Genomic DNA, 25,907 nt, shown 5'->3' with positions numbered 1-25,907 from the left:
TATTGTGGTGGCAGCTGCAGAGAAATATTTGGGTATACGAGATCGGATGTCAGAAGAGTTACAGGGTGTGTTGAGGGGTGGTTTCCTCTCCTCCCAGGCCGCTGGCATGGTGCAGGAACAGATTGGGTCAATGTAGTGAAAGGGGTAGTGAGTTTTTTCATGAATGTATGTGGAAGCAGTGTATGAGATATTGCTGCAGAAGATTTATGAGATGTTTTGAGATTTGGTATTGTTTTTTAAATGGTGGCATATAGATGTAGCGTTGGTTTGTGATGCAATTTTCTTATTTTTCCCCCTTAACAAAAAATAAAAATGGTATCACAAATGTAACGTGATTGAAACACACACTGCCGTACAGTAGGTGGCGGCATGCACAAACGAAATGTGCGAACGTCATGGTACCGAAGAAGAAGAAAAAGAAGTCATCCTCATGTGTAGTTTTTGGAGATAATCGTCTTTATTAGCTATAACTTTACAAACATAGCTTGAGTATCAGAAGCTTGAGACAAGCTTTTGATTTCTGCTGATCACCTATGTGGCAATTATCGTCAGATTCAGTGATGATGCCTGGTCTTAAGCAAACCACGTTTTGAGCGCATAACTAAATTAAGCAAACACTGTCACCATGGATGATGCAAGACACAGACAAATAAAAGTGTTAGATTGGAAGTTGGACTCCTCTGCACCACACCGTATCCAGGTGAAGACACAGATAATAAGTGTTGAATTGGAAGTGGAACTACTCTGCTCCACACCTTAACCAGGTAAGGGTGTACAGTCAGTGGGTCTATGTCTAATTTGAGCTAAAACCAACTTTAATTATCATTTGTTTTATTAAAAAGACAGTAAAAGGAATGGAATTTGTCATTACTGTGACTATTTCATATTTCTAGGTAACAATAGTGACAGTTGTGCATGTTATCCTACTGTACGCGTGAGGCTATATATGTTTGGATTTCACCAAACTGGTATGCAGGGTAAAGTTCACAGAGGTTGTGCTCTGCTCAGCATGTTATCAGACTTTATCTGTTATCCTGTTACTGCAGTGGGCTAAATCAGGGCCGCACAGTGTTTCTTGGTAGTCTCAAACAAAAATATACAACTCGCACACATGGTTATGAGCGTTAAAAAAAGAAGACACCTACCTGTACCATGTCAGATATAGAGTTTAAATGTATTACATTTTGAGTTTGCATTACAATATTACATTTATATATATCACAGAAGCCTGAATTGTAACAAAACCGTTTGACATAGAAACACCTGATTTTCTGCAATAAAAAAAAAATAATGTTGATTAATTATGAAAAATATGTATAATATTCCACCAATGAGGTCATTGGACTGCAGGAAAGGTTGACTGAGAAGAATGTGTTGTCTATATTTTGATTCATTATTGTTATTTTTAAAGTCGTTTGGACAACATTGTCAAAGGTCATTGATAATGTTTTCTCTGTCGTCGCCTTGTTTTAACCTTGAAGGTCAAATGTATTTTCAGTGGGAGTCACGACATGCGCTTTGTCTCAGAATTTCACCCACAGGCACCGAGATATGAAGATGACAAGGGCGATGCAATGGCAGTAATGGAAAATCACTTCTGAACTCTTGTGGGGGCAACTTTGCCTGCTTGTCAAGTTGAGTATCTTTTCCAGAAGGATGTCTGGACCTGAAGGAGAGGTATGTGAAAGCTTCTTGCATTGACTGTGTGCTGTATGTCATCTAGATCTATTGTGTCAAACAATAACCTGGTTTATCATACTCCCTCAAGAAAACAGACCATGGTTTGGGTATCTAGGTACAGTTGAAGTCAGAAGTTTACATACACTTAGGTTGGAGTCATTAAAACTCATTTTTCAACCACTCCACAACTTTCTTGTTAACAAACTATAGTTTTGGCAAGTCGGTTAGGACATCTTCTTTGTGCATGACACAAGTAATTTCTCCAACAATTGTTTACAGAAAGATGATTTAACTTATAATTCACTGTATCACAATTCCAGTGGGTCAGAAGTTTACATACACTAAGTTGACTGTGCCTTTAAACAGCTTGGAAAATTCCAGAAAATTATACGCAAGTATAAACACCATGGGACCACGCAGCTGTCATACCGCTCAGGAAGGAGACGTGTTCTGTCTCCTAGAGATGAACGTAATTTGGTGCGAAAAGTGCAAATCAATCCCAGAACAACAGCAAAGGACCTTGAAAAGATGCTGGAGGAAACAGGTACAAAAGTATCTATAACCACAGTAAAACGAGTATTATATCGACATAACCTGAAAGGTTGCTCAGCAAGGAAGAAGCCACTGCTCCAAAACCGCCATTAAAAAAAGCCAGACTACGGTTTGCAACTGCACGTAGGGACCAAGATCGTACTTTTTGGAGAAATGTCCTCTGGTCTGATGACACAAAAATATATCTGTTTGGCCATAATGACCCTCATTATGTTTAGAGGCTAAAGGGAGAGGCTTGCAAGCTGAAGAACACCATCCCAACCGTGAAGCATGGGGGTGGCAGCATCATGTTGTGGGTGTGCTTTGCTGCAGGAGAGACTGGTGCACTTCACAAAATAGATGGCATTATGAGGTAGGAAAATTATGTGGATATATTGAAGCAACATCTCAAGACATCAGTCAGGAAGTTAAAGCTTGGTTGCAAATGGGTCCTCCAAATGGACAATGACCCCAAGCATACTTCCAAAGTTGTGGCAAAATGGCTTAAGGACAACAAAGTCAAGGTATTGGAGTGACCATCACATTCACCCAACTTATTGTGGGAAGCTTGTGGAAGGCTACCTGAAACGTTTGACCCAAGTTAAACAATTTAAAGGTAATGCTACCAAATACTAATTGAGTGTATGTAAACTTCTGACCCACTGGGAATGTGATGTACGAAATAAAAGCTGAAATAAATCATTCTCTCAACTATTATTCTGACATTTCACATTCTTAAAATAAGGTGGTGATCCTAACTGACCCAAGACAGGGAATTTTTACTAGGATTAAATGTCAGGAATTGTGAAAAACTGAGGTTAAATGTGTTTGACTAAGGTGTATGTAAACTTCTGACTTCAACTGTAGGTAGCTACCAATAAAGGCTTCATTACGAGTTAATCAACAACTCACCCCCCCATATTTAATTCTAGCGTGTCTGAAGTCTGTTCAAGGCTCTTGGGATCTCCTTACGGATGGGTGTGGACACCCTTACGGATGAGCCCCTCCACCTCCATCCCATTCAGCAATAGTAGCCGTATCCTGATTCCTGGCACCAAGATGGATGCTTTGGCACAAATGCACTTCGCCACTATCGACTATGTCATATTTGCCCTTTTGTTGGCGTCGTCCATGGGCATAGGGCTGTACTATGCCCTGTCAGGGGGTCGGCAGCGCACCACTCAGGAGTTCCTGCTGGCGGACCGGAGCATGAGCTGCCTCCCTGTGTCTCTGTCACTAATCGCTACATTTCAATCAGCGGTGGCAATTGTGGGCGTGCCAGCGGAGATCTATACCCATGGCACTCAGTACTGGTTCATAGGCTGTGCTTACATCCTGGGGCTATTCATTCCAGCACACATTTTCATTCCTGTGTTCTACAGGCTGCATCTTACCAGCGCTTACCAGGTGTGTATTCTAGGCTATTCTCTCTGCAAGCTTAGCTCTAGATGGAGAGAAATGTTTGGAATGAGAATATGTAGGCTAATACCAGTTGAAATGTATAGGCCTAAGTCGTTTCCGTAGTTTTGGTTTCTGTCAGGGAAATAAGTGCTGAAAATACTGCTGTGTATATCACTTAGTGAAGGTATTTTTCTTTTCAGTATCTGGAACTGCGGTTCAGCAAACCAGTGCGTATATGTGGAACAGTTACCTTCATCTTTCAGACGGTAAGGTCCACACCAGATGCAATATTAAGACCAAAACAAGGAGAAGATTGTTGAATATCAGTTTTTCCTCTGATGACTACTGCTATCCCTTGCAGGTCATATATATGGCTGTTTGTGTGTACACTCCAGCCCTAGCACTCAATGCAGGTCAGTAACTCAGGCTGTTTGTGTGTACACAGGTCAGTAACTCAGGCACTTTTATGCTTTCAGGATTTACAGACAGTGATGAGACTTTAGGGGCGGTTTATTGCCGGTTTCCCAGACAAAGATGAAGTAGTACAGGACTAAAAATCATTCTCAATGGACGTTCTCCATTAAAATAGCTTTTAGTCCAGGACTACTAGGCTTAATCTATGTTTGGGAAACTGTCCCTACAGGGTCTAATGCTCTTGGGGGGGGGGGGGGGGGGGGGGGGATAATAATAATGTTTTGGGACGACACCATTTCAGCTTCAGAAATGCTACTGTGTTTTGTGCCGTGAGTAGGTTATTTAGAATTGTGTGCAACATGTTGGAGTAAAGGTTGCTTAATTTTGTTTCATGCTTCCCCGTAGTTACTGGCTTTGATTTATGGGGAGCAGTGCTGGCCACTGGACTGGTGTGTACACTGTATACAACTCTGGTAAGTTGTTCACAGTCATTATCTCAGTTTGTAATGAAGCTGTTATTACACAATTATTACATAATTAAAAGACTTACACAAAACATTTGCCCATGAAAAGCTTTTTGTGTAATGTTGACAATATGAACTGTCATTCCGAAGTAAAATCTTCAGCATCAGCCATTATTAGCTTGAAGCCTATGTGTGGGTCGTTTCAGGAAACTAGACGTTCCTGATGTCACGCATCACTTCTTCATAGGAGAGGCAGTTGAAAGTGAACTTCTTTTCTTTACTTTTGGTGGCCTTAACCTCATGTTGGTTCGCGATCATAATATTGACAAAGTTCCAGTGAAACTCTGCGTTTTCATCGGCAGGTTTTCTTGTCATGGTCCTTCATTTATAAGCATAATATTTCTCCACACAGATATTATATATGGCATTATCGGGACATATTGTATGAAAATATAATATTGGTTCCAAAATAATATCCTATTGGTGAGCCAACTGGTAAATGAGCCAACTTGTCTTTTACTCAGTTTTACTCAGTTATAAAGAATTCTCATCACTTCACAAGGTCCCTGTAACACCTAAAGATTTTGCAAATTGTTTTAGATGCCATTCCCTCAGGTGTTTCTTCATTATTCAGGAACGTGTCAAGACCTGAACCTCAGAACATACCGACGATTACCCCTGTTGACTCATCAGTAGGAAAGATTTGTTTTTCTTTTGGTCCAACAACAATAGAGCTTTACGAGCCTTGTTTCAACAGGATGTTGGATCTATGTTGACCTTATGTCATGCCTTATTGAAATGGTTTTATTGATAATATCTGTTGGAAACAAGTTAGGATGTTGCCACACACATACCTACTTGTTAACAATTTATTTTATTTTTTAAATTATTCATAAATATGATCCTGCCAACCACTATATGAAGAAAAACTTCAATTTAAATTGTATCTTTTGTAATGACCACCCAGAAACAGTGTTGCATCTTTTTTTTAGCTTTGTATTCATGGAAGGAATCTGTGACAAGACATCAGTAGATATATAATTTAACACATTTAGGAAGATTTTACATTATTATGGAGGGATGTGTTGCTTGGATTCTTTACTTATGATAGAAATAAGTTGAAACAATTTTATGATGTTCATTTCATCATTCTTTTGGCCAAATTTCATATTCACAAATGTAAATTTACAAACATAACACCACATTTTCTTACCTTACAAAAATAAATTGAACTACATTTTAAGACAATTAAATACTCTACTAACAAAAAAGCTGTTAGAATTATAAATGTCTGTATGTCCCTTAAGGTCCTTGTGTAATGTGATATTGTACCCCCTAGCCCCGCCCCTAGTCCAGCCCCGCCCCTAGCCCAATTGTCCTTGGTATATTCTTTATATATCCTTGTGTTTCCCCAGGTACTTTTTGTATTGATTTGTTGTTAATAAAAAAAACTATATAAATAAATAAGAAAAATAATAATACGGTTGTTGTCCTTGCACCTAGGGTTGCACATTTTGGGCAATATTCAGAGGTGGAAACCTCCCGTGAGAATTACCGGGAATATATGGGAATTAATGGAAATATATGCATATTAATATAATTTAAATGTAGATGTTTTTTTGCATAGGATATATTTAACATATCATATAGAGACAGAAACATAAACCTTTTACCTTATCATAAGTAGACACACTAGCAAATGATTAAATATTTTCAATAGAAAAAAAAGATTTAGTTATGAATTGAACTTTAATTAAATTAGTTGACTCTTCACATGGGATGATTTCACTGAACAACAAATGAAAGGGAATATTGAATGATCCCCAATGATCCATCGCATCACCCAAAAACGTTTTCAACAAACATCTGTAAATGATGTAAAGTAAAGCTTTGGTTGTCTTCCTCTCAGGCTTCCATGTCTTCTCCCTGGACCTCCTCAATGTCCACCTCTTGAACATCAGACTCTGAGGCCTCATCTTCACTATCACTTTCCAACCTTGTTGAGGATGGCTCGTTGTCAGGCTCAAAAAGCCTGTTGCGTGCTTTGGTGTGTGTGTTCCCAAACAACGACCAGTTCCACTCTGAGGCGGCTGATGTGGGATGGGATTTGGAGGATGATGGAGGCAACAGGGGAAAGAGCCTCCACAAAGTCCCTTCCACCAGGTGGCTGATGCGATATGTTGGCACGACTGCCATGTTGCATCTCCATCCCAAAGCCCTTGCTTGGAAGTGTACTTCGCCGGACTGCCAAGAACCTTGCCCTCATCCAGGCCAAGGTGGCGAGACACGGTAGTGATGACACCATAGGCCTTGTTGATCTCTGCACCAGACAGGATGCTCTTGCCAGCATACTTGGGGTCCAACATGGATGCTGAGGCGTGTATGGGCTTCAGGCAGGAGTCTTCATGCTTTTTGATGTATTTCAGAACTGCAGTTTCCCCTGCTTGGAGCAACAGTGAAGTGGGCAGGGCAGTACGGATTTCTTCTCTTACATCTGCAAGCTGAGTCTGAGTCAGAAAGGATGGCACTGTCTCCCTCAATCCGTGCAATGGCTACTGCTATAGGTTTCAGGAGTTTCAGGCTGCTTACCACTCTCTCCCAAAATACATCATCCAGGAGGATCCTCTTGATGATGACAACACCACCTCAACGGGTGTTGCTGGGCAGCTTCAATGTGGTGCTCTTATTCTTCTCAGTTTTCTTGGTGAGGTAGATTGCTGCTATAACTTGATGACCCCTCACATACCTAACCATTTCCTTGGCTCTCTTGTAGAGTATATCCATTGTTTTCAGTGCCATGATGTCCTTGAGGAGCAGATTCAATGCATGAGCAGCACAGCCAATGGGTGTGATGTGAGGGTAGGACTCCTCCACTTTAGACCAAGCAGCCTTCCTGTTCGCAGCATTGTCAGTGCAAATACCTTCTGTGTTCCAAGGTCATTGATTACTACCTTCAGCTCCTCTACAATGTAGAGACCGGTGTGTCTGTTGTCTCATGTGTCTGTGCTCTTGTAGAATACTGGTTGAGGGGTGGAGATGATGTAGTTAGGGTTAGGGTTAATTATTCTTTGCCCACAAACATTCAACCACCCATCAGAGATGCTTGCAATACAGTCTGCTTTCTCTATGATTTGCTTGACCTTCACTTGAACTCTGTTGAACTCTGCATCCAGCAATTGAGTACATAAAGTGTGTCTGGTTGGAAGGGTGTATGTTGGGCGAAGAACATTCAGAAATCTCTTCCAATACACATTGCCTGTGAGCATCAGAGGTGAACCAGTTGCATACACAGCTCGAGCAAGACATTCATCAGCATTTCTCTGACTACGTTCCTCCGCCAGGGTAGCCTAGTGGTTAGAGCGTTGGACTAATAACCGGAAGGTTGCAAGTTCAAACACCCGAGCTGACAAGGTACAAATCTGTCGTTCTACCCCTGAACAGGCAGTTAATCCACTGTTCCTAGGCCGTCATTGAAAATAAGAATTTGTTCTTAACTGACTTGCCTAGTAAAATAAAAGTAAAATAAATAAAATTGAGTAAAAAAAACAACTTCTGATTCCAGGAGGACCATGAGCTGTTGCTATCGATAAGGTGTCTGATTCATCATTTTCACCTCGAATAGAAGTAGAGGGACTTTTGTCAGAGGAGCACTGAGGGAACTTTATGAACTTGGCCAGATGATTATGCATCTTTGTTGCATTCTTCACATAATTTGGCACAGTGTTTGCTAATATACACAGCTTTTACTTCTATATTGGCTGCAGTGAAATGTCCCCACACATCAGATGGTGCCTGTGGCATTTTCCTGTAAAGATTAGAAAAAGATGAGTAATAAAATAAATAGTACAATTCCATGTACTAATAAATAGTTAAGCAGTTAGATTAAACAACTCCTTTGTAAGATAAATGTTTTAACATGAAACATGTATGGAAACAGGTGAATTAACACTCCTCAGTTAGCAGGTTCAAGCAAGCTAAAACCCACATGGTAGCAAAAACAAACTAGCAGAAATTGTTAACAAGTTAGGAATTATTTAAACACACGTTGCTGTTGGCTACTATTTACTAGTTAACAAAAAATCATGTTTGTCATATACGATATATTCACCCCACCCAGTATTGTAATCAAAACTTACCAGAAAGCATGTAGTCCTTGGCTCAGACAGTGTAGTAGTGTGGGCTCAATAGCATCTCATTAGTGTGCAAGATCTTGAATCAGCTGTACATGTGATGGAAGAATGCACTGTGCATGCAGAGGGTTGCAATTCCATTTAATTGGGGATAGTTTAACCAAAATATGCCACAAGACCTGGAATTGCCTTATGTGTATCCCACAAAAAAAGGTTCACTGTTATAAGCTAACTTTTTTGATGAACTTAAGCAAAATTCACAAAATTCCCAGGCTTAATTTCCATTGTAAAATTTCCCAGAAAGTTTCCGACCCTTTGCAACCCTACTTGCACTACACTGCCAGGTCTCTGACCTCTCTATAGGCTGTCTCATCGTTGTTGATGATCAGGCCTACCACTGTTGTGTCATCAGCAAACTTAATGAGGGTGTTGGAGTCGTGCTTGGCCACGCAGTCGTGGGTGAACAGGGAGTACAGGAGTGGACTAAGCACGCACCCCTGCGGGACCCCAGTGTTGAAGATCAGTGTAGCGGCCCGTCAGGAAGTCCAGGATCGAGTTGCAGATGGAGGTGTTTAGTCCTAGGATCCTTAGCTTAGTGATGAGCTTCGTGGGCACTATGGTGTTGAATGTTGAGCTGTAGTCAATGAACAGCATTCTCACATAGGTGTTCCTTTCGTCCAGGTGGGAAAGGGCAGTGTTGAGTGCAATAGAGATTGCGTCATCTGTGGCTCTGTTGGGGCGGTATGGGAATTTGAGTGGGTCTAGGGTTTCCGGCATGTGTGAGCCATGACCAGCCTTTCAAAGCACTTCATGGCTACTGACGTGAGTGCTACTGGGCGGTAATCATTTAGGGAAGTTACCTTCACTTTCTTGGGCACAGGGACTATGGTGGTCTGCTTGAAACATGTTGGTATTCCAGACTCAGACAGGGAGAAGTTGAACATTTCAGCGAAGACACTTACCAGTTGGTCCGCGCATGCTTTGAGTACACTTCCTGGTAATCCCCACGGCTTTGTGAATGTTGACCTGTTTAAAGGTCTTGCTCACATCGGCTGTGGCGTGATCACACAGTTGTCTGGAACAACTGGTGCTCTCATGCATGCTTCAGTGTTGCTTGCCTCGAAGTGAGCATAAAAGACATTTCGCTTGTCTGGTACACTCGCGTCACTGGGCAGCTCACAACTGGGTTTCCATTTGTAGTTCTTAATATTTTTCAGCCCTGCCACATCCGACGAACGTCAGAGCCAGTGTAGTAGGATTCAATCTTAGTCCTGTATTGAAGCTTTGCTTGTTTGATGGTTCGTCTGAGGGCATAGCGGGATTTCTTATATACTGACAACTCTCTGAGTTTACCAACGCCCAGAGCGCACTCTGGCACTCCAGATTAAATTTACGAACACACTCGTAGTATAAACCAGCCATTAGTCTTGAAATCTTTGGTTGTTTAGTACATGGCCTCACATCTGAATCCTTAAAGAGATGGGCGGGGCTTAGAGGGTGTGAACGATGCTGAATGGGTGTAGACAACGAAGAGGTCTCCAGTAGGTTTACCAAAACATTCAAGGGCCATTTTCTCAAAAGTGAGGTTACAAGTTTATCAACTTTCAAAGCAGAATTACTTTCCCATTGTTCCCTAACTGTAGTGTATGATATACCATTTTCTATTTCAGACTCTCAACTTTTATCCAATGTAAAAAAAAAACATAAACAATTTTGCAACATAAGACCAAATCGAGACATATGATAATAGGCTCTGTGATTGGGTCTATGTGTTGTGCCTGGTCCTGACAGGGAGGCCTGAAGGCAGTGATCTGGACAGATGTCTTCCAGACCATAGTGATGTTTGCTGGCCAACTAGCGGTCATTGTGGTGGGGATCCAGCAGACTGGGGGGGTGGCAGAGGTCTGGAGGAAGGTCTCAGAGGGGAACCGCATCTCCGGCATAGAGTGAGTGGGACTGGTCACTATATTCACGTATTCAAGCGATGACTGGCAACCTAGTTTAAAGTTGGGTTTTGAGGACATCTTAAACCCCATGTTCCAATTCCATTGTTCCAGTTCTAATATTCCAATTAGATGTTCCCCCTCTTTACATGTCTGCTCTCCAGCCTGAACCCTGACCCTACGGTGGAGTACACGTTCTGGACCCTGGGGGTGGGGGGAGTCTTCCTGATGTTGTCTCTGTATGGGGTCAACCAGGCCCAGGTCCAGAGATACCTCAGCGCCAAGACCGAGAGGGACGCCGTCATGTAAGACCACAGAGATACATCAGTTAGAGATTGACAGATAAGGTGCATGTATTGTGTTCTGTAACTTATTATACTATTACCATGTTATTAGCACTTTATTTTAAGCATGCAAGTTATGTTAGAATACGTGTTGTTTGCCTGCTCTGGTGGATTGTGACCCCTCTATGTTTTCTGCAGGTCTTGCTACATGGTGTTTCCCTCTCTACAGTTGGCTCTAGCTCTGAGCTGTGTCATGGGGCTTGTCATGTTTGCACGCTACTGTGGGGAGGACCATTTCCACAATCTAGGTGTCTTATCAAAAAATGAGGTGTGTGTGTTATTTATTATGGTAATCTGGAGTGCATCATTACAGTATTACAGTATTATAGTATTACAGTATTACAGTATTATAGTATTATAGTATTATAGTATTATAGTATTACAGTATTACAGTATTATAGTATTACAATATTATAGTATTACAGTATTATAGTATTACAGTATTATAGTATTACAGTATTACAGTATTATAGTATTATAGTATTACAGTATTATAGTATTATAGTATTACAATATTATAGTATTATAGTATTACAGTATTATAGTATTATAGTATTACAGTATTATAGTATTACAGTATTACAGTATTATAGTATTACAATATTATAGTATTACAGTATTATAGTATTATAGTATTACAGTATTATAGTATTACAGTATTATAGTATTATAGTATTACAGTATTATAGTATTACAGTATTATAGTATTACAATATTATAGTATTACAGTATTATAGTATTACAATATTATAGTATTACAGTATTATAGTATTATAGTATTACAGTATTATAGTATTATAGTATTATAGTATTACAGTATTATAGTATTATAGTATTACAGTATTATAGTATTACAGTATTACAGTATTATAGTATTACAATATTATAGTATTACAGTGTTATAGTATTATAGTATTACAGTATTACAGTATTATAGTATTATAGTATTATAGTATTATAGTATTACAGTATTATAGTATTATAGTATTACAGTATTACAGTATTATAGTATTATAGTATTATAGTATTACAGTATTATAGTATTACAGTATTATAGTATTATAGTATTATAGTATTACAGTATTATAGTATTACAGTATTATAGTATTATAGTATTACAGTATTACAGTATTATAGTTTGTTAATGAAGTAATATGCCACTTAGCAGTCAGCAGCAGATGCTTTTATCCAAAATGACCTACAGTACAGTGAGTGCATACCTTTGTATTATGTATATGATCCCCAGTGGGAATGGAACCAACAACCCTGGTGTTGCTATTGCCATACTCTAACCGACAGTACCACCAACCAGTATGTGCTCTCTTCACAGATGGTGTTGTACTTTGTGATGGACATGCTGCAGGGTCTACCTGGCCTGTCTGGACTGTTTATCTCCTGCCTGTTTAGTGCAGCTCTCAGGTATATCAATATTTCTAACACCCTTTTTCCAACAGTTGACAAAAGGCTTTACAGTAAACCCAGCCTAGACCTCCAGAACAAGCAGAAACACAGTGACAGAGGGGTGGTTTGGTGTTGTGACTGAGTTTCATGTCTGTCTCCACAGCACCATCTCATCAGCCTTTAACTCTCTGGCTACAGTGACCATGGAGGATCTGATCAAACCACACTGCCCCTCCATGACAGAGGATAGGGCCACCCTGCTCTCCAAGGGACTGGGTACGTTGAGATATCCTGGGCCCTGTCCATAGCCCCTACCCTCTAGGTCCATAGCCCCTACCCTCTAGGTCCATAGCCCCTACCCTCTAATCCCCTACACTCTAGGTTCATAGCCCTTACCTTCTAGGTCCTACCCTCTATCCTCTACATCCTAGCCCCTACCCTCTAGGTCCATAGCCCCTCTAGGTCCATTGTCCCTACCCTCTATCCCCTATTCTCTAGGTTCATAGCCCTTACCCTCTAGGTACTACCCTCTATCCTCTACATCCTAGCCCCTACCCTCTAGCCCCTACCTTCTAGGTCCATAGCCCCTACCCTCTAGGTCCATAGCCCCTACCCTCTAGGTCCATAGCCCCTACCCTCTAGGTCCATAGCCCCTATAGGTCCATTGTCCCTACCCTCTATCCCCTACCCTCTAGGTCCTAGGCACTTCATGTCGATCAGATCAAGTGCCTAGTGGGTAGTGGTTGTGTAGATCCAATTAAGTGGATTGGGAGTAGGGGCCAGAGGTTGAGTAGATCAGATTCAGGGGTCTCGGGGTTAGGCCCTAGGAGTTAGGGGCTAAAGGTTGTTTCTGTACGGGCCCTGCTTCCTGTTGAGTGCATATTTTAACTTATTTGTCAGTTTTACATAATGCCTTTCTCACTTTACCTGTGAGAGGATGCTTCCTAACACGATACAGCACTCATCTCATTCTAAAGAGTAACATGTTCCGTTTCTGATCCAGCATGTTCATATGGACTGCTGTGTCTGGCCATGGCCTATCTCACCCACTTGATGAGTGATTCCGTTTTGCAGGTAAGCACACAGATGCATCTGCCTCGTCCCTTTGCGGATTTCATTTTCAAATAGTTAAAATTAAAAATATTCTGACATGTTTGTGTTTATTTCAATTCAAGACTGCTTTCAAAATATTTGGAATGGTTGGTGGTCCTCTTCTGGGTGTCTTCTCTCTCGGGTTGTTCTTTCCTTGGGCTAACTCCACCGTAAGTACTGATGTGTTCATGTGATCCCTGCGGGAATCAAACCTACTGTCACGCCCTTACCAACTGAACCACACAGGCCCCAGTAGAATGCATTACTTTGCCTCTGCTTTTGTTTTGCTAGGCCTGGTTACTGTAAAACCACTTAGTGAACACTGCTGGTGTAAAAAAGGCTTAATAAATACATTTGATGTACTGTTTCTCCAGGGTGCCCTGGTAGGGTTGGGGTCAGGCCTGGCGATGGCCTTCTGGGTGGGCATCGGGAGCATCGTAACCAGTACCTCTGGGGGTCTTGCTGCTGTGTCTCAGTTCAACTGTACTGCTGTACAACTCTCAGGGAACATCACCACAGCCATGGGGACAGCACTCATCAGTACTGCAATGCCCACCGCTACACACAGGTATGAAACAAAGATCAACAGAACCAATACCGTAACTATTAATCCATCGTAACGGAAATTTGTATTTTTGTGGTCTGTTCGTAATTTAATTCCCAAACTCCCCGGAAATCAATCAGAAAGTATTTAACTTAGTTTACTCATAGATGCAAATTTTGTGAATACAATTAGTGATTTATATAATAACTGCCTTTCAATTTTTCTTTAGCCGACCAATGGGTCTGCAGAGGTTCTACTCCTTGTCCTTCATGTGGTACAGTGCTCTCAACTCCTTCACTGTGGTGATCACAGGGTTGGTTGTTAGCTTTCTCACAGGTACAGATTCATTAACATTTGTCATTTAGCAGTCCAGAGCAAAACATGCATTCAGATCGCTCAAGAAGTGAAGTTAATCTAATTGTTTGGCTTTTATCTTTCATTTAAGGACCAATGAAAGCGGAGGAGGTGGCCCCAGGCACTCTGTATCCCCTGTTGGGCAACATGCTGTTCTTCGTACCAGATAAACTCAAACAGAAGCTGTGCTGCGTCACCCCACTGGGGCATGGGGTAAGACAACAGAGCACAGGGGCTCAGCACACTCACAGTTCAGGATTGTATTCGTTAGTGCAAACCATAGCAAAACGTTTTGCAACAAAAATATGCATTTATTATTGGACACGGTCAGGTAGTCTCCAGGGCTGCATTCATCAGGGCACAACGTTCTGAAATAAATATGTTATGTAGAACAAACATGTCTCTCTTAAATGTAGAACAAGGAATCAGTTCCATGCAGGACATTTCTGTCGGCAACGTTCCACAATGTTTTCTTCCTGAGCTGATGCATTCCTATAACGCAGCACTAAAGGGGGCCCTGTCCACATTCTCAGGATGGAATTCAATCATTCATTGCCGATAGTAAGATTCCCACAATGCACTTTCAGGAAGTGTGTAAATCAGCTAATAAATCACACACTTTTGAAAGTGCATTGTGGGAAAACCCACCATCTTCAATGATTGAACTCTTATATTATGACTAGCAACACTGTGTGTGAGGGTCCTTTTAACAAAGCTATGTGCTATCGTATCAAGGTTACAAAACATTGTCCATTATCTTAAGTTTTTTTTTTTTTGTGTAGCCAACCATCCAGGAATGTCCACCTGCTCAACACGAGAGAAATGGTCAGGCCGTCTACACAGAGGAGGGCTTGTTAGAAGAGGAGAGGCAAAGCTTTCTTCTTACCTCCCACACACCTGTTGTGGAACATGAGACCGCTCTGTGATGGACAGACTCTTCCACAACCACGTTATATCAGGGTCCTCTGGGCAGTGAAATGGTCCAAACACTATCATGTCAGAGTGTTTTTCACAGAGATTCTGTTCTGAGGAGATGATGCTCTGAGAGGAGAAGTGTTGTTGGGAGGTATTGTGCTCTGCTATGGCTGACCCTGTAAAACAACACATTTCACTGCACCTATCCGGTGTATGAATATAAAACATATTTCTCCGTAATCCAAGTGACTGTGGATTAAAAATGCACTGATACTGTACATGTCTGGTGTGCATGACGCCTGAACAAGACCAAAGAAACCTACAGTATTACTGAAATCAACGATAAACCCAAGACCCTGTTAATGTATACTTCCGGAGACGATCAGATTTGAATGGACCATTTGTTTTGCTGCAAGGTATAAAACGATGTCACGATCGTCGTATTGAGGAGACCAAAGCGCAGCGTGGTGTGAATACATACTTTTAATGAATGACGAGAAAAAACCATGACCGCTACCGAAACTGAGTGCTAACATGCAACATCACATAGACAATAACCCACCAACCACAATACAAAACAGGCTATATGGTTCCCAATCAGAGACAACGACAAACACCTGCCACTGATTGAGAACCATATCAGGCCAAAACACATAGAAATAGACAAACTAGACATACAACATAGAATTCCCACTCATATCACACCCTGACGAAACAAACAACGCAAATCATGGTCAGAGTGTGACAAACGAAGACATATAACTCCTGAGGAAACACAGAGAACTACTTGAGTACTGCTGGTTATCGCTGTGCGCCCAGTCAATGAGAAAATAGCTTTCTGTTATTTTTGGAACTGAGTACTTGTTCTTTCAATAATGTGTTCCAGTGGGCGACTTTGTCATGTTGGTCTGGTGTGTAAGTAGGTATGGCAACAAAATATGTTCAAACGATACTTGAGACATTTTCAGTGTTTAGAAAATGAGAAAATAAACATTTTTAAAAGTATTTCAGGTTTCACAGTCCTTACTTTGAAACAGTCTTTATTTGGTAATGAGTTCACTCATAGCTTTAGTGTAAACGGTTAGTTCATTCATTAGGTTGGCAGAGGAGGGCAGTGCCCCTGAAGACCCAGTGAGTAGGACACTCCAAGGTAGGTAGAGACACGGATGTGATGAAGTTGGTAGAGATGCCTGAGGAGGAGAGGAAGCCTGCCCGCTTGAAGGTACGGTACAGGGGACAGTCATAGAACTGGAGGTCCCCAGGAGACTCGGTAGTAGGCACGGCCACAGCATCCTCCGAGACCTGGCCAACCAAAGGCAACAGGGATGTGATATGAGCTCTCACAATAAAAACAGGAAGACAGTCCAGGACAAATATGTGAACAAAGCTACATCCACTGCATGAAGAACGGTGGGTAAAACGCTGAAGTGATATTCAGTGGATTGGCTGGTTAAATGAGAAGGTGAGCCCTCTACCTGGCAGGGTAGGAAGTGTATCTCAGGCACAGGGCAGTGTTTGATGTTGTGCTGAAGCTCCTGCAGGGTGTGGGAGACAGGGTCCCAGCTGGCTCCGTCAAGGTACAGCCCATACACCAACACGCCCTCATCTGGTGGAGCTGGGCCCTGTGAGAAAGATGGTGTAACAAATCACACCGTATACAAGGTATAAGGTTAGAGGAATAGTTCACCCAGATTACAATGTCAGATGGTTCCTGACCCTGGAAATAGCAGCAGACCATCTGATTAATATTGTATTTTGGGTGCGCTGTCCCTTTAATTGCTACCAACTGTTTCTAGATTGGTATTACTAAGTTATATACCCAGGGAAACTTTTAGCTAGTGTAGTTACCTCAAAAAGGAGTTTAGTTTTGTCTGCCACTTTGCTCCAGCTCTCATCCACGGGTTGAACATGATAGGTGAAAGACAGAGAGTCTACAGGCACGTTCTTCTGTCGAGCACTGTTCTGGAGAACAGCTGTCAGAAAACCTATAGGGAAGATTCATTAACTATTTAAATCAAAATGCCTCTCAGAATATTACAGAAATTGGTATATTATTTGAATTTCAAAACTCAAATTTGTAAGGGCGATACAATTGTAAGCCAAAGAGAAATTTCCCTTTCACTGAAGATTGATAATGAAGTTTTGAACTTCAAGCAGTGTCTCTCTTATGGCTGCTATTTTAGGTATTTTCATTCTGGCTGTTATGTACAGTACCTTGTGGAAAGAAGAACCCAGAGAGCCAGTAGGAGCGAGGCTTCCTGTTCTTGAGGCTCTGCTGCAGGTCAGTCTTAGGAGGACGGTTCAGAGAGTAGACTCCTCCACTAATAATAGGTATTCTGAATACATAGAGGGTATATACAAGGAATATTAGGGGATAGGAACATAAGTAACTTCTATATTTTTTCCATTCACCATGAATATACAATACTGTATTTAAAATAAAATGAAGATGACCATGACATAATCATGGAGGTTTATATTGATTACAGTTTAAACAATACAAGCTTTAAGTATATGTATGTCAACTTAGTTTTCTACTTTTCTATAAGGTTGATCTTGATGTTGTCTGCCCAGGCTCTGAAGAACCACACTCTCTGTTCCAGGTCCTGGATCCAAGAACCCAGAGCCATGCACGACTCGTACGAGCAGTGCTACCAAGGCAACAACAAAAGACAGACCGATGACTTCTTGTCCAAGTTGAATCAATTGCTTTGTTTATTTAGACTCTAGAGGATAATGACACCTTGGGCTTGGAGGAACATGTCAAAATGTCAAAACTGAAGAGAAGCATGGAATTGTTAAAACATCAGGGTAGATTGTGTGCAGTGAGAGCTGAGCTGAGGAGAGTGTTTATTTCAGGGTTGAGCAAACTAGAGCCCATTCAATGCAGCCCGCGGGAGGTTTGAGTAAAAATAAGAAGGAAACGGAGGGCCCGCAAAAAAACAAATCTGTGCGGGCCCTCCATTGAATTTCAAAATCCTGATGTGGCCCTTAAGCCAAAAAGTTTGCCCAATCCTGGTTTACTAATATACTGTACCTTCCAGTCTGATGGTACGATCATGGTGAGCAGGGCAGTGTAGACCTACCTTCCAGTCTGATGGTACGATCATGGTGAGCAGGGCAGTGTAGACCTCCTCCAGAGCCTCACTCATCAGCACCTCTCCTCTGATGGAGGCAGAGAAGGAAAGGAGGCTGGAGCGCACCACACAGAGGAGGTAGTTAAACCGGTCAATCTCCTGTCGCAGGATCACCAGCAGGGCAGAGGAGGCCGAGGCTGTGCATCTCTCACCTTCAGAGTACATACACGGATGCATACAGACACACAAGGCGGCTTTCAGTAAGAACTATGAACAAAAATGGACACAGATAGATATATAGAATCTCTCAATATCCCTGTCACTAACTCTCACTCTTAGAGGAGTCAAAATAAGAAAAGGTACAACCTGTGAAAAATGATTTCCTTTTCAGACAATACATTTATTCTAATCTATTCGTAGCCCTTTACACTTGTACCCATATACAGGTTGATAAAAATGGCTGATAAGTGACTAAATTGGAACGCAGTGGCTGTACAGTAACATGCTATAAATGACGTCAGAACTCTGGCTCTGCACTTCACAGCTCTCTATGGGTTTTGACTGAAAGACGTTCTGAACTTGAGCACCACACGTGACTAGGAGTTGCCCCCATCCCTCCAGCTAATTGGGTAACTTTTGACAATTTTTTTGTTGTCTGGGTGATAGAAATGCTGTAAATGAAAATGACTATGTATTTTGAAAGATGAGACGTTGAGGATTATCATAAAAACCACCTTTATGTCATACAAGCCAAACACCTGTGAGTCCAAACGTGCACTTCACATTTCCAAATCATAAAGCTCAGGGATGCAGGGTTGTGTTCGAAACAAAAGAACTACAAGTGTGCTTGCTCTAGCTCATAAAAGTGCAGTGAAATGACTTAGTGCACACTTTCAGAGGTTATTGACCAGTTAGTAATTTTGTGTCATTTTTTTGTCTTATGGTTCTACTACCCCACATTTTCTAGGAATATTGTTACTGAATATATCCAGAGTATTTTCTGATTTCGTAAACAAGTGTGGTGAAAAGTACAGTAAATGTAAAATGCACATAAAATCAACAGTGTAGTGTTTGGATTCAGTCTTGTGTCATTTGAACTGTTGTGTCCTCAACTTTGGTCTAATCATTTCCCCATAATATCCAAACTGTTCCCTTTCAATTGTTACAATGTTTATGCAGTTCATGTTTCTTTTGTAATCCCTATCCCAACCAGTGTAAAGGGTTGAGTATGTAAGTTACCCTGGTCAGAGGAAGATGATTCCGCAAAGTTGACTTTGGCGATGATGTCTCTGAGGAATAGTGTTTTCTCTGTGACACGATCAACCTCCACTGTCTCTGGTAGTTTCTTCAGGATGTTCATGGCCATCCTCAGAACTACGCTATCTTGGCATTGTCTGTCTCTGCTCCATACAAACAAACAGAAGAAGAATTCAGCATTTCATTAACATTCTTTACACTACATAACATAGCCGTTTTTCTAATTCAAGTGCCGAACTGAACCATACTGTGCTGCCTTGGATATTTTATGTTCACCTTGTCCTTTCCAGCACACTGTAGTGGATGCTTAACCATGCCAGCTCTGTACAGCTCCGCTTGGCTCAGTATTACCAAAAGGATATAAATAATACATCTATTGGTGGGTTATATTTCCCCTGGGAGACCCACCTGACCAGCAGGCTGCTATCAGAGAGTCTGGGCTGCAGGTTGACGATAGTGTGCAGCAACTGCTGGGTCTGGTTCTGCAGTATCACCGTCTCTGCACTGCTGTCGATGCCAAACACCTCTGCCAGGTCTTTGTCGGGCATGTTCTCTATGTAGGCTCTACACTGGGGCCAGCTGGCGTCTTTAGGGAAGGGAGGGTAGCCCTGCCAAGAGAAATACAATATAATGCTCTCAATGAAGACAGAGAGAATAACAGAAACATACAATTTTGCTTTAGGGTTATATTTCATTATGTAATATACAGTGCCTTCAAAAAGTATTCATACCCCTTCACTTATTCCATTTTTTGTTGTGTTACAGCCTGAATTCAAAATGGATAAACTATGTTTTTACACACCCATCTACACAAAGTGTAATGACAAAGTGAAAACATGTTTTTAGAAATGTTTGCAAATGTATTGAAAATGAAAGCACCTTTGGCAGTGATTACAGCTGTGAGTCTTTAAGAACGTTCCACACCTGAATTGTACAATATTTGCCCATTATTCTTTTTTAAATTCTTCAAGCTCTGTCAAGTTGATTGTTGATCATTGCTAGACAGATATTTTCAAGTCTTGCCATAGATTTTCAATACGATTTAAGGAAAAACTGTAACTAGGCCACTCAGCAACATTCAATGTCGTCTTGGTAAGCAACCAGTGTAGATTTGGCCTTGTGTTTCAGGTTATTATCCTCCTGAAAGGTGAATTTGTCTCCCAGTGTCTGTTGGAAAGCCGAATGAACCAGGGTTTCCTTTAGGATTTTGCCTGTGCTTATAGCTGTATTCCTTTTATTTTTATCCTTAAAAAAAAAAAACTAGTCCTTGCCAATGACAAGCATACCCATAACGTGATGCAGCCACCACCGTGCTTGAGTGGTACTCAGTGATGTGTTGTGTTTGCCCCAAACATAACGCTTTGTATTCAGCACAAAAGTTCATTCTTTGCCACCTTTTTTGCAGTATTACATAAGTGTCTTGTTGCAAAAAGGATGCATGTTTTAGAATATTTTATTCTGTACAGGCTTCCTTCTTTTTACTGTTATTTAGGTTAGTATTGTAGAGTAACTACAATGTTCATCCATCCTCAGTCTTCTCATATCACAACCATTAAACTCTAACTGTTTTAAAACCACGTGTGGCCTCATGGTGAAATCCCTGAGCAGTTTCCTTCCTCTCCGTCAACTGAGTTACGAAGGACGCTTGTATCTTTGTAACGACTGGGTGTATTGATACACCGTCCAAAGCCTAATTAGTAACTTCACCATGCTCAAAGGGTTACTCAGTCTGCTTTTTATTTTATTTTACCCATCTGCCAATCGGTGCCCTTCTTTGCGAGGCATTGAAAAACTTCCCTGGTCTTTGTGGTTGAATCTGTGCATGAAATGTACTACTCGATTGAGGGATGTGTGAGGTACAGAGATGGGGTAGTTATTCAAAAATCATATTAACAACTATTATTGAACACGGAATGAGTTCATGCAACTTATTTAAAAGTACATTTTTACTCCTGAACTATTTTACGCTTTCCATTACAAAGGTGTTGAATACTTATTGACTAAAGACATTTCAGATGTAATTTTTTTTATTAATTTCTGAAATATTCTACAACAAAATTGTGTTTAAATCAGTGAATACTTTCGTTATGTAGCAGACGGATGTAAAGTAGGTAAACAACCATATGACATCACAATGACCTTATTCATTCCTTTATCAGTATGTTGACATGGATCCTGTGACTGTGATGCCAGTGTTAGGTGGAGGGGTGTGTCTGACTCCTACCTGAGCCTGACAGAAGCTGTGTCCGTCCTGCAGGACCGAGGGGGTATAGCAGCGGTGAAGAATGGTAAGCAGGCAGCGGCGGTCCCAGGGGTCGGTGACACGCCCTCCGTAGATCACCTCACCCGTCAGGTAGCGTAGGGCCGCCCATGGCAGCTCGGAACCTTCCGCAGCCCGCAGGAGACTCTCCTGGTTCAGCATGGACACCTAAGACACACAGACAGAGCCAAGACAAGAGACAATGACGATGCACTCTCTCAATCTAGATGGATCTGTGTCATTATCTTGTAAGCTGAGAAGCTCTGTTGAGTTGGAAACAGTATGTGTTGCATCATAATGTACCTCCAGGTCAGAAGATGTAAAGGTGTAGGGTATGTTCCACCCCAGAGGGCCGTACTTCTTTCTCTCCTGCACGATGGCGTTGAAGAAGCAGAGGCTGAAGAGCAAAGTCTTCCAGGCTGGGCTGCAGTCCATTTTACAGAAGCTCCTCTCGGTCACCTCTCCACTGGGACTGAAGGTGTGGAGGAGCTTCTCCTTCAGACCCCGAGGAGGCTCCACAGCTATCTACAGGACAGGATGTGGAATTACTGTATTAGTAACTGAGGCTCTACCACTATCTACAGGACAGGAAGTTGAATTACTGTATTAGTAACTGAGGCTTCACCACTATCTACAGGACAGGAAGTGGAATTACTGTATTAGTAACTGAGGCTCTACCGCTATCTACAAGACAGGAAGTAGAATTACTGTATTAGTAACTGAGGCTCTACCGCTATCTAAAGGAACAGAATCATTGGCAATGAATTTGTAACAACAACAGACATTGTTGTGTTCTGTGTATCTGAGGGGTGTGCAATAGAATGTCTAGAAAAGACAAAGCCCCTCAGACGATGGGCAGATTGACTGGTTCACTCATGGGTACACCATAGAAATAAACTCACTAATTATACTTCTATAGGTGTATGGCCCTCTAACGGGAAGCTGTGGTAATGAAGGCCTGGCTGACCTTAATGGCTCTCTGCAGGATGGAGGCAGGGAACACTGGGTCTGGTTTAGAGGACAGCCACAGACGGAAGTGAGGGTCCAGGTCTGAACCTTTCCACTTCAACCTGAGCAGAAGGGATGAAAAATACTCAGGTCTGTCTACAGCTGGGTCCTGTTGGGTAGAAGCACTTAACAGGACCACACCTAAGGGCATCTCACAGGACCCTCTGTGCTTCAACGTGGTTTCAAACCTACGTATACTACATCATATTGTCTCACATGACATTACCCATCAGGATAAAGACTATATTAAGACATAAAAACATGCAAAATAAAAGCTCAAAACAGGTGCTGTTGTACACTCACGAGTTGACGACAGTCTGCAGTCTGGGCATGAAGGAGGCGGCCAGGTGGCAGTTCTGCAGGAAGACCCAGCGGCCCTTGAGGACCTGGGCCTTGTAAATGAGCTCCTCTGCCCTGGGGCCCTGGCCCTGACCCAGAGACACCATGTCCAGGTGCAGGCTGCTACCCCTCAGCTCCTGGGCCAGACGCACCAGGAGGGAAGCTGGGTCCATGCCTGAACAGACAGGGGACGAATAAGGACATCAGACACGACCTAAAGCTGCTTGTACTACACCATATTGTCCAGGAATTTCAAAGGTGTAAAAGAAGCTTTGAGTGTCCCAGTGTCCGTCCCAAATCCTACTAGTGAGAAAGAGGGTGGAACGAGCAGCCTAACACCAAGGTTATTACACACCAGTTTAGGGAGGATGTCTAGTACACAAGAGTAGCAGTAGTCTTACCAGGGGAGAGGAGGAATACGATGGGCACATTGGCAGAGCAGCGCTCATACACCTCTCTCAGGGAGATCTTTCCAACCTCCAGGTACTTAGAACCCATCTTCTCTATGACAAAGGCTTTCACTGCCGTGTTCAGACACTCAGGCCTCAGGATCTTCACCTGGGAGATAAAGACAGCCTCAACAGAGTTCATCATATTTATCCAGGAGAATGTTTTGAGTTCTTACAAAGCTGTAACCCGCACGCACGCGCACGCACGCACGCAAACACACACACACACACACACACACACACACACACACCAAGATGATCTTCTGGAAGCCTGAGAGGCTCTCCCAGGGGAAGATGTGGACACACTTGGTGAGATGCCTGTCCTTCGAGGCTGCTGCTGACTGGGATGACTCTCCTGGACAGATAGACAGACAAACCACATCATGATGTCACACACACATTCATTCATGACACAGGAGGTGAGCTAGAATGAGATTCTATCGGTGAGGGGGAACGAGCTAGAATGAGATTCTATCGGTGAGGGGGAACGAGCTAGAATGAGATTCTATCGGTGAGGGGGAACGAGCTAGAACGAGATTCTATCGGTGAGGGGGAACGAGCTAGAACGAGATTCTATCGGTGAGGGGGAACGAGCTAGAACGAGATTCTATCGGTGAGGGGGAACGAGCTAGAATGAGATTCTATTGGTGAGGGGGAACGAGCTAGAACGAGATTCTATCGGTGAGGGGGAACGAGCTAGAACGAGATTCTATTGGTGAGGGGGAACGAGCTAGAACGAGATTCTATCGGTGAGGGGGAACGAGCTAGAACGAGATTCTATCGGTGAGGGGGAACGAGCTAGAACGAGATTCTATCGGTGAGGGGGAACGAGCTAGAATGAGATTCTATCGGTGAGGGGGAACGAGCTAGAACGAGATTCTATCGGTGAGGGGGAACGAGCTAGAACGAGATTCTATCGGTGAGGGGGAACGAGCTAGAACGAGATTCTATCGGTGAGGGGGAACGAGCTAGAATGAGATTCTATCGGTGAGGGGGAACGAGCTAGAACGAGATTCTATCGGTGAGGGGGAACGAGCTAGAACGAGATTCTATCGGTGAGGGGGAACGAGCTAGAATGAGATTCTATTGGTGAGGGGGAACGAGCTAGAACGAGATTCTATCGGTGAGGGGGAACGAGCTAGAACGAGATTCTATCGGTGAGGGGGAACGAGCTAGAACGAGATTCTATCGGTGAGGGGGAACGAGCTAGAACGAGATTCTATCGGTGAGGGGGAACGAGCTAGAACGAGATTCTATCGGTGAGGGGGAACGAGCTAGAACGAGATTCTATCGGTGAGGGGGAACGTGTATGGCTTGTCATTACCATGAAGAGGTTCTGTGAAATAAGTCAAGGAAATGATACTCTGTGGTGAATTCAAACACAACGTGCATCAGGGAACACAGGACAGAAAACTTCCCAGAGCAAGGTTCACTGGAGATGCCATAGTCGAGGCTCTTTTCTGCACAAGAGCTTCTAGGAATAAGTCAAGCAACCCAATGTTCACCAGGGAAGCTTCACGTTCCAGCGCAGCAACACCGACCTTCAGTACCAGAACCAGCGTGTCCAGTGTAGGGCTCACTGAGGAACTCATAGAGGTTCCTAGCCTGCTGGAACAGTTCCCACTGCAAACGGTTGGTCTGGATGGACTTGTAGAGGGTGGCGAAGCAGGGCAGGTGGGCACACAGGTACTGGCACTGTGCCCACATGCTGTCTGTCAGCCACGGGTGGTCCGGACGCTCGCCCAGGAGCTCCCCTAGTGAGACAATCACACACAGATGCACTCAGCAATTTTACTGTGGTCACCCCCCCCCTTAATTACGGCTCACTCATTCATGGTCTACTTATTTTCCAATTGAAAGACAGTTTGGAGCCTTTTAAAGACAAGCTCTGATTCAATATGCGGCCTCATATTACTGACAGATGCCTGACACAGCAGGTATTTTTTTTACCTTCCTCCTGTTCGGCTCTCTTTGAGTCCATCATGCTGGCCAGCACAGCAGAGTGTAGGAATATCTTCCACTCTTCAGCAGGCAGGAACTCAGTGCTGCCCACTATCATGTTGTGCTTGTTGGTCTTCATGATGTTACAACACATCAGGAAGGAGAAAACCACCTGGTCGTCCACAAACAGGGCCAGGGACACTTCCTGGAGGGGGAAGGGGGAGAGAGACAGTACAGAGGGGGAGAGAGAGATAGAGAGAGTAAGGAAGAGAGAGAGTAAGGAGGGAGAGAGAGAGATAGAGAGAGTGGGGGAAATAGAGAGTAATGAGGGGGAGAGACAGAGTACGGAGGGGGAAAAACTCA

The 25,907-nt window shown here is 42.6% G+C and overlaps 2 protein-coding genes across 9 annotated transcripts in view; one reads left to right on the top strand and one right to left on the bottom strand.

Moving 5' to 3' along the window:
• Positions 1-354: 354 nt before the first annotated feature.
• slc5a6b (solute carrier family 5 member 6) lies at positions 355-16,218 on the top strand. Of its 8 annotated transcripts, none has more exons than XM_036962372.2 (17): positions 369-764; positions 1,528-1,677; positions 3,144-3,618; positions 3,813-3,878; positions 3,974-4,025; positions 4,432-4,499; positions 10,412-10,566; positions 10,728-10,868; positions 11,046-11,175; positions 12,238-12,326; positions 12,472-12,584; positions 13,312-13,382; positions 13,484-13,570; positions 13,775-13,968; positions 14,174-14,280; positions 14,390-14,511; positions 15,081-16,218. In XM_036962372.2, the coding sequence occupies exons 3-17, from the start codon at positions 3,208-3,210 to the stop codon at positions 15,222-15,224; spliced, it is 1,950 nt and encodes a 649-aa protein (XP_036818267.1). In that variant the 5' UTR covers positions 369-764; positions 1,528-1,677; positions 3,144-3,207; the 3' UTR covers positions 15,225-16,218. The 8 variants fall into 8 exon arrangements, with proteins under 8 accessions (XP_090077436.1, XP_090077433.1, XP_036818267.1 ...); XM_036962376.2 differs by having other exon boundaries at positions 374-764; positions 3,594-3,618; XM_036962373.2 differs by having other exon boundaries at positions 385-764; positions 3,155-3,618.
• Positions 16,219-16,236: 18 nt separating this feature from the next.
• The window catches only part of LOC110504241 (dynein axonemal heavy chain 6), a 60,767-nt gene continuing 51,096 nt past the window's right edge, over positions 16,237-25,907 (bottom strand). Inside the window, exons 50-65 of the mRNA XM_090219331.1 lie at positions 25,554-25,749; positions 25,145-25,357; positions 23,855-23,958; positions 23,556-23,712; positions 23,119-23,329; positions 22,775-22,877; positions 22,111-22,332; positions 21,772-21,975; positions 19,956-20,155; positions 19,530-19,690; positions 18,300-18,502; positions 17,752-17,864; positions 17,428-17,549; positions 17,062-17,198; positions 16,689-16,835; positions 16,237-16,515 (exon numbers count right to left, since the gene is read on the bottom strand). Coding sequence (XP_090075457.1) covers positions 16,300-16,515; positions 16,689-16,835; positions 17,062-17,198; positions 17,428-17,549; positions 17,752-17,864; positions 18,300-18,502; positions 19,530-19,690; positions 19,956-20,155; positions 21,772-21,975; positions 22,111-22,332; positions 22,775-22,877; positions 23,119-23,329; positions 23,556-23,712; positions 23,855-23,958; positions 25,145-25,357; positions 25,554-25,749 — 2,709 coding nt within the window. The 3' untranslated portion in view covers positions 16,237-16,299. The remainder of the gene's footprint in view (positions 16,516-16,688; positions 16,836-17,061; positions 17,199-17,427; positions 17,550-17,751; positions 17,865-18,299; positions 18,503-19,529; positions 19,691-19,955; positions 20,156-21,771; positions 21,976-22,110; positions 22,333-22,774; positions 22,878-23,118; positions 23,330-23,555; positions 23,713-23,854; positions 23,959-25,144; positions 25,358-25,553; positions 25,750-25,907) is intronic.

The sequence above is a fragment of the Oncorhynchus mykiss genome, chromosome 25 (assembly GCF_057628025.1).
Source record: "Oncorhynchus mykiss isolate SJ-2025 chromosome 25, ASM5762802v1, whole genome shotgun sequence".
NCBI classification, from domain to species: domain Eukaryota; kingdom Metazoa; phylum Chordata; class Actinopteri; order Salmoniformes; family Salmonidae; genus Oncorhynchus; species Oncorhynchus mykiss.
Note: the sequence above shows the minus strand (reverse complement) of the source record. Positions and strands in the feature narration are given on the sequence as shown.